General features: G+C 47.7%; 1 protein-coding gene across 1 annotated transcript in view; it reads left to right on the plus strand.

The window, feature by feature from the left end:
- The first annotated feature begins 3,875 nt into the window (after positions 1-3,875).
- aff2 (AF4/FMR2 family, member 2) overlaps positions 3,876-13,225 on the plus strand; it is a 94,317-nt gene continuing 84,967 nt past the window's right edge. The window contains exon 1 of the mRNA XM_056601130.1: positions 3,876-4,181. Within this exon, the coding sequence (XP_056457105.1) occupies positions 4,129-4,181 (53 nt within the window). The 5' untranslated portion in view covers positions 3,876-4,128. The remainder of the gene's footprint in view (positions 4,182-13,225) is intronic.

Consider the following 13,225-nt stretch of genomic DNA (forward strand, 5'->3'; position numbering starts at 1 on the left):
GAGGAGCCAAGAAATGTCTTCCTTGGTCATTAAAATCCTGTGACAGACCTAAGCTGTAAGTTAGCACCAATTATATTGGGTTCAAACCAGACCGCTGCCCTTTCAGACTATGTGGTCTGTCTATTAATGTGTCAATTTAGAGCGCCTCTGTGAATGGACACAATATCAACTTTGTAAATTGGATCAGGATGTGACTTATCACTTATTGCATGAAACATAAATTCGGAAAATATGTAATTACGTTTAATTTGTGCATCTGTCTCTTTCACATATTTGATCGTGATTGGCTACCGTACATCGGTCAACATATTCTATCTTTCCGTCCACTGGTTTCATTTATTTTTTGTGTTTTGTATTGCACACTTTTACACCAATATTTTTCCTTCTCTATCTCACTCTCTTTGTCCGTTCCTCTTTCAATCTATGTGTCTCGCTCCCATCTGTCTCCCATGAATTCTCATTTGTCATTATTCCACCCTGCATCTCTCTCTCCCTCTCTCTCTCTCTCTCCCACCCCCCTCCCTCGCTACTGCCTCCTTCGAATCTCATTTTTTATGTACTCTGTCTCTGCCCCCCCCCCCCCCCTCCCCCCTCCCCCCTTCCCCCTCTCTAGTCATTTTCTGTCTCTCAGACTCTGACCTAGTTTTGGACATCCTTTTCCACACACACACACATACGCACACACACACACATTTTGGGATTCGTGTTCTGGTGTTTTAGAGATGTCTGGAACTTTTCTGTATTATTACATAACCCCCACACACACACACTCCCGCACGCACGCACGCGCACACTCACACACTCACGCACGCACGCACGCACTGGACTCACTCACTCACTCACTCACTCACTCACTCACTCACTCACTCACTCACTCACTCACACACAAACACAGAGACGCATACACAACCACACAATCAAACACACACACACATACACACACACACACACACACACACAAACACAGACGCACACACACACATGCACACACATACACATATACATATACATATACATATTCACACACACACACACACACACACACACACACACACACACACACACACAAGCACACTGGAGACACATATGCAACAAATTAAGACAAAATATTCCAAGTATGACCAGTTGTGTCTCTATTGGTCCATCATGCAGTTGTGACTCATATCAGCACACAACGAGTAAACAAACAAGGCTGCTGATCTCATTGGTCAAATTTAAAACCCAGCGCTGCCACTAGAAGGAGTCTTTACCTGCTATCTTTTGTTTGAACTCCCTTACCTCCTTTCCCTGCCCTTTACTGTGTCCCTTCCTCGCCTCGACATTACCTCCTGGCTCTCTCTCTCAGTATCTCTCTCTCGCTCTCTCTCTCTCTCTCTCTCTCTCTCAGTATCTCTCTCTCTCGCTCTCTCTATCTCTCTCAGTCTCTCTCTCTCTCTCTCTCTGTCTCTCTCTCTCTCTCTCTCTCTCTCTCTCTCTCTCTCTCTCTCTCTCTCTCTCTCTCTCTCTCTCTCTCTCTCTCTCTCTCTCTCTCTCTCTCTCTCTCTCTCTCTGTCTCTCTCTCTGTCTCTCTCTCTCTCCCTCTCTCCCTCCTGCCTGTCAGAGGCGTTGTATAGGCTGTACTGCTCCAGTATGATGAAGAGCGAGAGTGGCATGTTGTCCCAGCACCGGCCAAAATACACACACACACACACACACACCCACATAAAGACACACACACAGTAACACACACGCACACTGACATACCCAACAAACAGAGTCAATACAGAGTAGATACACACTCTTCTTTGTGTCTTATACACGCACACACACACACACACACACACACACACACACACACACACACACACACACACACACACACACACACACACACACGCACACAAACACACATTTCGAGGGGGTTTTCACACAACTCCCACAACAAAAGGCGCCCACATGCAGGGGAAGTACGTATACTCATGTGCACACGTATGAACACATGTGCACACTCTGAGGAGAGGTGTGTTCTCCCCAGCCCTGTGTGTGAACTCCTTGTGCTCTGTGAACTGTGACCAATCCCCCCCAAAAAAGAACAAGCGAGCCTGGGGTCTGGCGAGGGAGAAGGTTACGGGGACGCTGACATCATAGGAAAGCCCTGCCACGTCACTGGGCTGTTTCTCAGGCCCGGTGCCTCAGTGTTTACCCTCAGGTCAGTGGGAACACTTCTCCACTCTACCCCTTAACCCTTAGCGTCCTGCATGCACTAGCTTACTGTACGCCCTCGTGGCAAAGTGCTGGACATATAGTGGTCTATGATCACTGCCCAATAGACACTGATCTACACCATACTATACTATACAATACTATACTACACCATACTATACTATACTGTACTTTACCATCCTATATTATACTACACTATACTATACTACACTGTACAATACTATACTACACCATACTACAATATACCACACTACACAATACAATACTATACTACACTATACTATGCAATACCATATGACACTACACTGCAATATGCCATACTATACTACAACATACTATACTATACAGTACAATATTACACTATACTATACTACACTAAACTATACCACACTATACTATACTGCACAATACTTTACCATTCTATCCTGTACAATACTATTCTATACTACACTTCACTTCACTATACTACACCATACTATATCACACTTTAATATACTATACCACACTATACTACACTACATTATACTACGCTATACTATACTATATTAAACTATATTATGTTATACCACAATACACTACACTTTACTCTCCTATTCTATTCTCTACTGGTTAGTAGGTCTTAACAAAGGCTATAATATTGTATTTGTTTTAATTCTAGTGAAACTAGTGCTTAACAGAGTGAACGAGATGAGAGAGCCAGCTTCATCGGGGTGGATTACTTCAAACCTTTGTGTTTCCCATATGTTTGTCAATTGATTTTCAAAATATTGATTACAATCTGACCTTTAACAGATCCGTACCTTTAACAAAGGTTTCTCCTTTTGGGCTGTTCCATTGGGATCTAAATGACGGATTCCTTCTTCTTCAGAGCCTGGTTTGAGGTAACAAGGGAGTCTTCTCACCGTGGACCCAGCCCTGAGCGGCTGACCTCTGACCCCTGTTCCTGACGCTGATCTTCCCAAAGGTCAAACATGTTCCACGACCCCGGCGTACCTCCTAAAGATGGCCGTCACTTAAGATAGGGCCAGCTGCAAGGAATGTGATGCGTCATCTTTAAACCTTTAAATGTTTTATTGTTACTGTTTGTTTAATCTATTTTACTCTTATTTCTTAATTAACAACCGTGTATCCACTTGTCTGTTTATTTGGCTCCCTGCCTCTTTTCATCACCAGATCTCAGCCCTGGGGTCCATAGAGGTTGGTTGTTCGAAGTGGTATCTCTGTTTATTATTTTTTTCTTGAAACACAGAAAGAACACACAATCTAAATTAATATACTACATTATACATACTTGCATCTTGTGTGCTGGTGTGTGTGCTTGTGCGTGCACGTGCGCGTGTGTGCGTGTGAGTGTTTGTTTGTGCGTTTCTGCGTGCGTCTGTGTGTGAGATAGTGTGTGTGTGCCTGCATGTGTGTGTCTGTGTGTCTGTAGTGTAGCCTAGTGGTAGTGTACGACGTCTGTGTATTCTGCTTCCCCCCTCTCCTCCCTCCCTCCCTCGGTCTCCTCACGCTCTCCCTTCCTCTCCCTCTACCTCAGCTCTGCCTGTCAGCCTACCCTGACCACGTAGCAGTTTCCTGGCAGCGGCATTCGCTAGTGTCTACTCTTTCTCTCTCTCTCATACACGCGCACACACACACACACACACACACACACACACACACACACACACACACACACACACACACACACAGACACACACACACACACACACACACACACACACACACACACACACACACACACACACACACACACACACACACACACACACACACAGACACCCGCGCGCGCGCGCGCTCACACGCGCTCACAAGCTCTAGGGCTCACACACACTTTAGACATACAGACGCTCTGTGCTCGGTGTCAGCGGCGCATGTAGGACCACGGAGCACCAGCTGGGACTGTAACCCCGAACCGGACCCACCATGGACCTTTTCGAATTCGACTTTTTCAGAGATTGGGAGCTGGAGCAACCATGGTAAGTGCTCCGATTTATATGGGTTTATTTTTGAGATTTCAAACCTCTGTTACCGTTTAGGGGAATAAGGATGACAGCGTCTCCCCCCTACCCACCCCCTTAAAACAATACCTAAAGCCTTCCCTATAATAAGGCGCTGTCCCGGGCTGATAGAGACCCAAACTGTGTCCTTTGTTGGATGTGGACAAACCGTACATCATCTACGCAGCGTCTTTCTTTGTCACAAGCCGCTGCCGCTGTTGCTCTGGAGAACGCGAGGAGCCGGGAGCCAACTCAGCTCGGCTCGGCTCGGTTCAGCCGCACATCGCGATGCACACAAACGCTACACACAGGCGTGTTTCCACGCCGCTATCCTCGTTATTTGAGTGTGTGTCCCTGTGTCAGAACACGATCAGACACTGGCATGTCGTGATCAGCGCTGAGCCCGCTGCTGTGCTGCTGTCGCCCTTTGTCAAGCATGTGTCACCTGGCTGCACTTCTGAGAGGTCCAAGAAAGTGGTCGCTGGTGGACTCACTCGGACTTTATTTGCCCTCGTTCCGAGCATGCTAAACGAATGCATTAGTCTGCTTTTTGGCACATGATTGCGTTTTTACATTTATCTTATGTTTAGGTTAGTGTGACTTGATTCAGCAAGATGTGTTAAGCCTGTTTATTAGGCTATTCCTACTCTCCATCTACTACTCTCTATCTATCTATCTATCTATCTATCTATCTATCTATCTATCTATCCATCTATCCATCTATCCATCTATCCATCTATCCATCTATCCATCTATCCATCTATCCATCTATCTATCTATCTATCTATCTATCTATCTATCTTGTGTGTGTGTGTGTGTGTGTGTGTGTGTGTGTGTGTGTGTGTGTGTGTGTGCGTGTGTGTGTGTTTGTGTTTGTGTGTGTATGAGCTTGCTCAGACTCATGCACGTTTGCGTGTGTGTTTGTATACGTGTGAGCATGCTCAGACACATGCAAGTTTGTGTGCGTGTGTGTGTGTGTGTATGAGCGCTTAGACACATGCACGTGTGTGTGTGTGTGTGTGTGTATGTCTGTGATTAAACTCAGGCACATACACATTTGTGTGTGTTTGTGTATGTGTGAGTGTGTGGGTGTGTGTGTGTGTGTGTGTGCGTGCACATGTCTTGCATGTGTGCAGAAGATGTGTTACCGTACATACCATACGAGACAGTAAAGCGTTCCATTGCTAATGTATGAACCGAGGTGATGCATCTGAAGGGCCCGCAAACACACTCATATCCACATCAAATAGGTTAGCTCAACCGGAAACAGAAAGGAAACAGCAAGTACTCAGTATTAACCGTTTTCAGTGACATATAATTATGCAATTGTGAAGCCATCCCAGCGCAGACGAAGGAACGCCACCAGATTCATTATTGTAGAGTTTTGCTTTCTTTTGTTGTGATTTATCCGTCTGTTATTATCACACACACGAGCGTGCGCACAAACGCACGCACACGCACGCACGCACCGTGGACCAGCCTCGCACACTTCTCCCCTAACTGCTACTGTCAAGGGGCCCCTCGAGCAAAAGTGCTTAACCCCCCACTGCTCCGGAGGAGAGGCTGGGAGGGGGGGGGGGGGGGGGGGGGGGGGGGGGGGGGGGGGGCCGGGGTCTCTGGATGGGGCCGGCTCGCTGTGTGTGACCCTGTCTCTCCGCCCGCCAGATTCTCCAGCTCGCCGGCGCTGTAAATGGCCCCCATATGCAGGGGGGGGGGGGGGGGAGGCGGCGTGCTGCGAAGTATAGAACAGCCATTATTATTATAGGCCATAGAGGAACAGATAGAGACATACAAAGTGCTCGTACAAAAGGCATCAATGCTGAACGCTCGATTTTGCTCTATGGAAAAAAATGGAAGGAAAGCTAAGGAGAGTTTAGAAAAGGATTGAAATGGAGGTTGTGTTGTGTTTTAAAAATGGACTGCTCCTCCCGTCGGATCAACCACCTCCACCTCCACGGTACGGTAAGGTGTCCGGGATGGATGTTTAAGCAGGGATTCAGACAGTGCTTCACTGAGCCACCAGGTCACTGCAGTCGGTCCTTCTGAGACGGGCCTGGCGTTTTCCTGCTTGAGCACAGTTGTCCCCTCGATCTTTGAATGTTGATATTTTTTTCTCTACAAAAGACCTAGAACTAAACCCGGCCCAATCCCAGGTATGAAGGAGAAGGCTTCACTGCATGCCGGGCCGTGCGGACCCAGCCACAGGGCGTGCGGCTCGGACACCACAGTGTCTCTGAACCCTAATCTCTCGGCAAACCTGGACACTAGGAATTCTGGAGCCGCCTCCCAGCATGAGAGCCGACCGCAACCGACTGGAGACGGAAACATGGTAGAACTTTAACAAACAACAACAATAAATTAAGAAATAACACCAATAAAGAGAGGGGGCCGTAGAAGGTTCTTTTATTGGTTCCCCGCCTTCGAGAAAATTCACTTTGTCTAGACCAAGAAAATTGTTGCGGTTCCCACCTTTTTGGTGATTCTCAGAAAATCGGGCGCTGGATTCCTCCATCCAAACCCCCCCCCCCCCTCCTCTCCCTTAGAGGCACCCTTTCATCTCTCTCTTCTTTGTTCCCCCCACCCTCCTCCCAACACACACATACACACACACACACACACACCTCGTTCCAACACATGCAGGGAGATGTGAGCGGCTTTGTGCGGATGTAATAGCTACCGCATCGATTCCTGCATAGCGCTCATTGTAATTGCCCATCATGTAACTGGCTAATCTGGCTCGCTGAAGTCGTGGGAGATCACTCCCCTGCCCTAATTGACACTGACGCTGAATGGCTGAACCACGGAAAGAGTTAAATAACCAGAGAACCACAGACACAGGCTTCCAGCTGTGCTAAAAGATGGAAATGGCGCAAGTTATAGCCCATAGCGCTGTGTTGTATATCAGCTAATAATGATCATTTCATGAAGACACATTCTCTTTTATTTCTATAAAGAGATATAATAGGCATATAACCGGCCTCCGTTTCTCTATAAAGTGGATTTATAGTTGTTTAATGTCTGTCTTGTTGGCAGGACTGTTATATTGTTGATGTAGGCTAATGGCCTCCAGCCGCAGGTCTGATGTCTCCATGCGTTATACAGGCAGGTTCACCCTCCACTGTGACATAGTGTCACAGTCAACCTCCTGCACCACCCCCACAGCGCACACCAGGCTCCCAGCCCCCGTGCATCTCCTCAAGGACCCCGCCTGCCCCCCACTGCAGAAATAATAATAATACACTCTGGTGCTTTTCATGGGGGAGCGATCAATGTGATGGCTGGGTGGTGAGGACTGAGGTTTGGGGGTCTCTTGGGATTGCGTTTTGGGGGGGATGGGGTCTGGGGGGGATGGGAGGTCTCGTGGGATGGGGTTTTTCGGGGGAGGGGGTTATGGGGGGATGGTGTTTGGGTGGGTGGGAGGGAGGGGGGGGGGGTTTTGGGGGGAGGTCGTGGGAGAGTGGGGGGGTTGTTAACTAGCTTATCCATATGGAGCCAGTAGTCTCTCTCCCTGGTGCTGAACCCTTTCCCTCGAATCACCACCATTCAAGGGTCGTCATTATAAATACACATGTAAGCCTGAACCAAGATTAGGGGGTCTATACTCGCCTCTGCCACACAACTGCATAACAAATCGGCTTTTAATGCAATTATGATACTTTTATTTTTTCCCTAAAAAAAAGACTTGAGAGGTAATCGCCTGGGAGGCTGTGGTCTTTGTCGGGGAGGAAGCCCCCCGGGGTTTAGGTGGCGTCTATCATCTCGCCCCGGCGCGGCGTGGAGGGCTCAAGAGCCCCACAACCCGCCCGTCGACCGGCCCGCTCTGTAACTCAAACGGCAGGAATTAAAACCCATCCGAGTTCATTATTCTGTTGTCGGATAATATCCCAATGATTGCGTTAAGCTGTTTGGGAGTCGTCCTGTCGCTACACACTCCGTCGGGCCCCCCCCCCCCCCCCTGGCAACGCGGGCTGCTAATGAGGCCCTGAAGACGGAACAGGGCCCCCGTACCGCGTCAGGTATCCCCCGGCGCCGCGTCGCACCTCGCTGGGGGAGGGTTTCCGTCGGGGACCCTGCAGCTGTCACGGTGTATCCAGTCAGGGGGATGTTGGTATATATACCCAGCTCATACGCAGCCCTTAAACCCTGGTCTGCGTCATTAGCCTCCCCGGGTCCCGGGGACGCGCGCTTAAAGAGGCGCCCCGGGGCCCGATGGGCGGCACAGATCTCCCGGCTGATTCGGAGCCCCGGGAGTGCAGAGAGCGTGACGGCCTGGCACACACTCGGCCCGCCTACCCCCCTCGCCCACCCCCCCTGCTGGGCCAACATGGTATCAGAGGGTTGGTGGGGGTCTGCAATGGGGGGGGGGGGGGGGTGTCACAGCAGAACGCGTCCCTCAGCCAATCAGCTCATCAGCTCGTCAGCTCGTCAGCTGGGCTGCTCAGACGTCGTGGATTCTCGTGTGTTTATTTATTCTAGGGCATTGATCCCTGGTTTTGAGTGTGAGTGATTCCTGTGTGCCGCCTTGGGGTACATGCACCCATCTTGATGCCTTTCCTTCAAAACTCCTCCCCCCCCCCCCCCGTCTCACCTTTTCTTCAGCTTTTCTTCATCGTCCTCCTCATCTTCTTCTCCCGTCCCGTTCTCTTTGTTGGAACAATGTTTGGGCTTATATTGTAACATCTGCCAAACATTTGTGTTTAAGCACGCTGAGAAATTGCAATATAAAACCATTTTTATTTTATGATACCAATCCCCTATGTCTTATTTAGTCTTTTATCCAGGATTATAAAAAAATAAACAGTGTTAATGGATGCTAAGAAAATGCTACATGGATATGCTAAGGAAACAATGTCTGCGTTCAACGCTTGGTGTGCGGTATCACTGAGGTGTGGGTGTTTTGTGTAGATGTGTGTTACTTTGCGGTTGGTATCTTGGGGGGGCAATGGGGCAGGAGCTACCTTGCGTTGCCTGCCAAGAATCTCCCTCTCTCTCTCTCTCTCTCTCTCTCTCTCTCTCTCTCTCTCCGCTATCTCTCACCTCTCCTCTCTCTCTCTCTCTCTCTCTCTCTCACATCTATCTTCTCCTCTCTCTCTCTCTCTCTCTCTCTCTCTCTCTCTCTCTCTCTCTCTCTCTCGCTCCTCCAACCCCCTGCCTTCTGGCCCTGAGGTTGGCGCTGCCATCTGCCAAGAGAAGCATGGTGCTGAGGAATGATAACACACACACACACAATCACACACACACACATTCACATACGCACACATCCACACACATTCTAAAATACAAACAAACACACATACTCAAAACGACACACATTCCCAAAAGCACACGTGCGCGCACATTCAAATACATTCACAACCACACACACACACACACACACGCGCACACACACACACACACACACACACACACACACACACACACATACACACACAAACACACACACACACACACACACATACACACATTCTCTAACCCAAATACACACACAGAGAAACGTTAAAGAAATACACACACATTAAAACACACACACACACACACACACACACACACACACACACACACACACACACACACACACACATGCTCACATACTAAACAAACACAAAGATTCACACACACATTGACAGATACACACATAGGCTTTCACTAGGCCAGGTGCCTCCACACATACACACACACACACACACACACACACACACACACTCTGTCTTTTACTTCTTTTTATAAAAGCACACTTACCCTTTGAACCTCGAGCCCCGTAGTTCTCCTATCTTTTTTGGCAAGCCTGGTGTGTGTGTGTGTGTGTGTGTGTGTGTGTGTGTGTGTGTGTGTGTGTGTGTGTGTGTGTGTGTGTGTGTGTGTGTGTGTGTGCGCACAACAGTCTATTTGTGTTTGTGTGTGTATGTTAGTCAGTGTGTGTGTCCTACCGATTTTTAATAACTGCTCTAAAATGTTGATTCTTCAACAATAGCATACTTAATCACTTAATCGTTAAACATATTTCATGCCATCACATTTTTGGATTCGATCACAAAAGAAAAGCAATAAAAGACCCCAATTAACAAGGAATTAATAGACCATTTCAGTAGTCGTAAATAAATACATAATTTCCCTACATACTCAGCAGTACCATTGCTGGTAAAGTTGGCCAGCCGCAGAAACCATGATTATGTACATAGTAATTTGAATGTATTATGCTAAAGTTGTCATTTATCAAGAATACATTAGGAACATGATAACTAGATAAGCATGTGGTGCAGATTGCACATATTCCAATTGGGACACTTAGCTCTAATTAACCAATCAAATTCCTCTTCCAATTAAGCCTGGTGCTCTTGTATCATTCAGGGAATCCCACGTTTTCCTTGTGTGTCTTTGAGGACTCAAATTAATCATGCAGTCAACAAAGGTAGAGGTGGGAAAAAAGAAATAAATTCAATCAAATCTTTGGGAAATATCAGAGTAATAAAAGGGGGAGAGAGAGAGGGAGAGAGCAAGAGGGGGTGAGAGAGAGAGGGAGAGAGCGAGATGGCTAGAGTATCAAGATGGAGAGAGGTTGTGAGACCGAGCTGGCTAATGGCAAAGCTTTTCTACCCGAGACCAATTTATTGTGAGGTTTCAAAAGGTCAGCTCTTACACACAGGCCTGTCTGTGACAAATTACATTATTTACAGCAGGGTGAGCGAGAAGGAGACACAGGCAGACATGAAGGGAGAGACATGAAGGCTAGGAGGAGAGGAGGAGAGGAGTGGAGTGGAGAGGGGGAGAGGAGAGGGGAGGAGAGGGGGAGAGGAGAGGGGAGGAGAGGAGCAGGGAATCGAGAAGAGGAGGAGGAGAGAATAAAGAGAGGAAGAGAGGACAAGAAAGACTGTCTGAAGGAGAGCAGAATAAAAGAAAAGATAGAAGACAGCATGTGTATGTGTCACACATGCTGTGTGTTTTGTGCGTACTGAGTGTGTCTGAGCCGTTGTAATTGCCCGCTAATGCTAATAGGGCTACCTTGATGACATTTGCTAACGCGACCGCTAATGACTGCACGTGTTTATAGGGCAAACACCGGCCCCTCCACACACCAATATGTCCCGTCACACGCGACAATACGCGAAAATCTCTCAGAATCTCTCTGTGACATTCTCAGCGCGCGTAACTTCCTCGTGATTCATGAATACCCAAACGAGGCAGTCAGTGTCGTCGCCCTGGGAGCACACCGACAGGACAACCCTAGAACCACCTAATTAATGTTTTCTGTCATGTGGGCCTGCCTGTGTATAACTCCATTACGGGGACGGCCCCGGATCCACTCAGAGACGCTCCCGCCGTTTGTCCTGCAGATGTGTATTGACAGCTGTGGTTAGGAGCCGGAGCCTGGCCAGTGACAGCAGGTCCCCGGGGCAGAGACAGTGTACTGGCGGGAGGCGCCCGGCAGTACAGTGACGCTGTCGGTAAGTGGATCCATCACGCCGACGCGCCCCGGCTCTCCAGCCCAGGGCGGCCAGGGAAGAGGCCCCCACAGCTGGAGGCTTCTGGGGGTTGGTGTTTGAGGCGTTATCGACGACAGTCGCACCTTTTCAAAGACCGGAACAAAATGGCAGCCACATAAATAGCCACAAAGTCGCCGCTTTTGTTTTGTTTGTTTTGGAGTTTTTTCCAGACGCAGCATGAACTGCGGCATGGTTTACATAATTCTATTTATGCTTGTTTTAATGGTCTCCATTATTTGTAGAACCTTAAACAGTCGTGGTGTATGTTTAATAACTAAGAGACAGCATTTGAGTCTCTCCATGGCTCCTACTCTCCCTCCGGGACACACTACGGGTCCCTTAAGACTAACCTTCTGTGTGAGTGTTCGTCGGTTTAAGTGTGTGTTTAAGTGTGTTGTGTTATGTGTGTGTGTGTGTGTGTTTGTGTAACACTGTCATCTCGGAGGGTTGCCCGAAAAGACAGGGAAAGCCAGCGGGATCTCTCGCTAAATGTTAGGGATTTGGAAAAAATTATATTTGAAACATGAGTATTTAGAGATTGGCTTCTGTGAGAAACTCACCAACGGTTTTAGGAACTAGCCATTTTGTGAGCGTCCTCAAGAGTCCTGGCTCGCTGGGCATGCTGCGTTGTGTTGCAGTGGACCGTGTGTGGGAATACACGGCATGGGAACCCCCCTCACTGCACTCCCGCTGAAACACTCGGCTGTGAGCTCACCGTTGGCAATAAAACAACTTTTATTTTATTTTGTAGAAAATATATAAGACTACAGTGCAAAGGTTTGGGGTCACCCAGACAATTTCATGTTTTCCATGAAAACTCACAATTTTATTCAACAGTTTTCAGCTGTGCTAAAATAATTGCACAAGGGTTTTCTAATCATCAATTTGCCGTTTAAGACGATAAGCTAAACAATGTACCATCTACACCTGTGTAGGTATTCCATAAAAAATCTACAGTTTCCAGCTAGAAAAGTCATTCACAACATTAACAATGTCTAGACTGAATTTCTGATTGATTGAATGTTATCTTCATCGGAAAATAACTGTGCTTTTCTTTACATAAAGACTTTTCTAAGTGACCCCAAACTTTTGTGTATATATAGGATATAAATAAATATATACTTTCTTATGGAAAGCCTGGGATAAATGCTGACAGTGACAGAAAGCGACAGTTAAAACCCCATCTATTTTCTCCCCATGGTAATTGAATGTAGAAATGTGTCCAACTAAAAGACACCGCATCACTGACGAGGTTTTTAGACAGCGTATTTCCATCGCTGCTTCAGCTGCTAGGTTCACTTCATGATCCCCCCCCCCTGGTTCAGCTTCAGTTTCTATAAACGCGGAGATGCTGACATCTTGTCATGACACCGGGCCAACCGTTTACAAGACGGAGTTCTTGGTACAAGAGGATTAGACGGTTATCCGCGCGCTTTTAGAGCAGGGCTGGATGTCAGTGATCTACCTGACCGGAGTCACATGTTGGAAAAACACCATCTCTACTCTCACTGCTCTTCAAGGCATGCTTCCCTCAGTAGTACA

This window comes from Gadus chalcogrammus, chromosome 10, assembly GCF_026213295.1.
Source record: "Gadus chalcogrammus isolate NIFS_2021 chromosome 10, NIFS_Gcha_1.0, whole genome shotgun sequence".
Taxonomy (NCBI): domain Eukaryota; kingdom Metazoa; phylum Chordata; class Actinopteri; order Gadiformes; family Gadidae; genus Gadus; species Gadus chalcogrammus.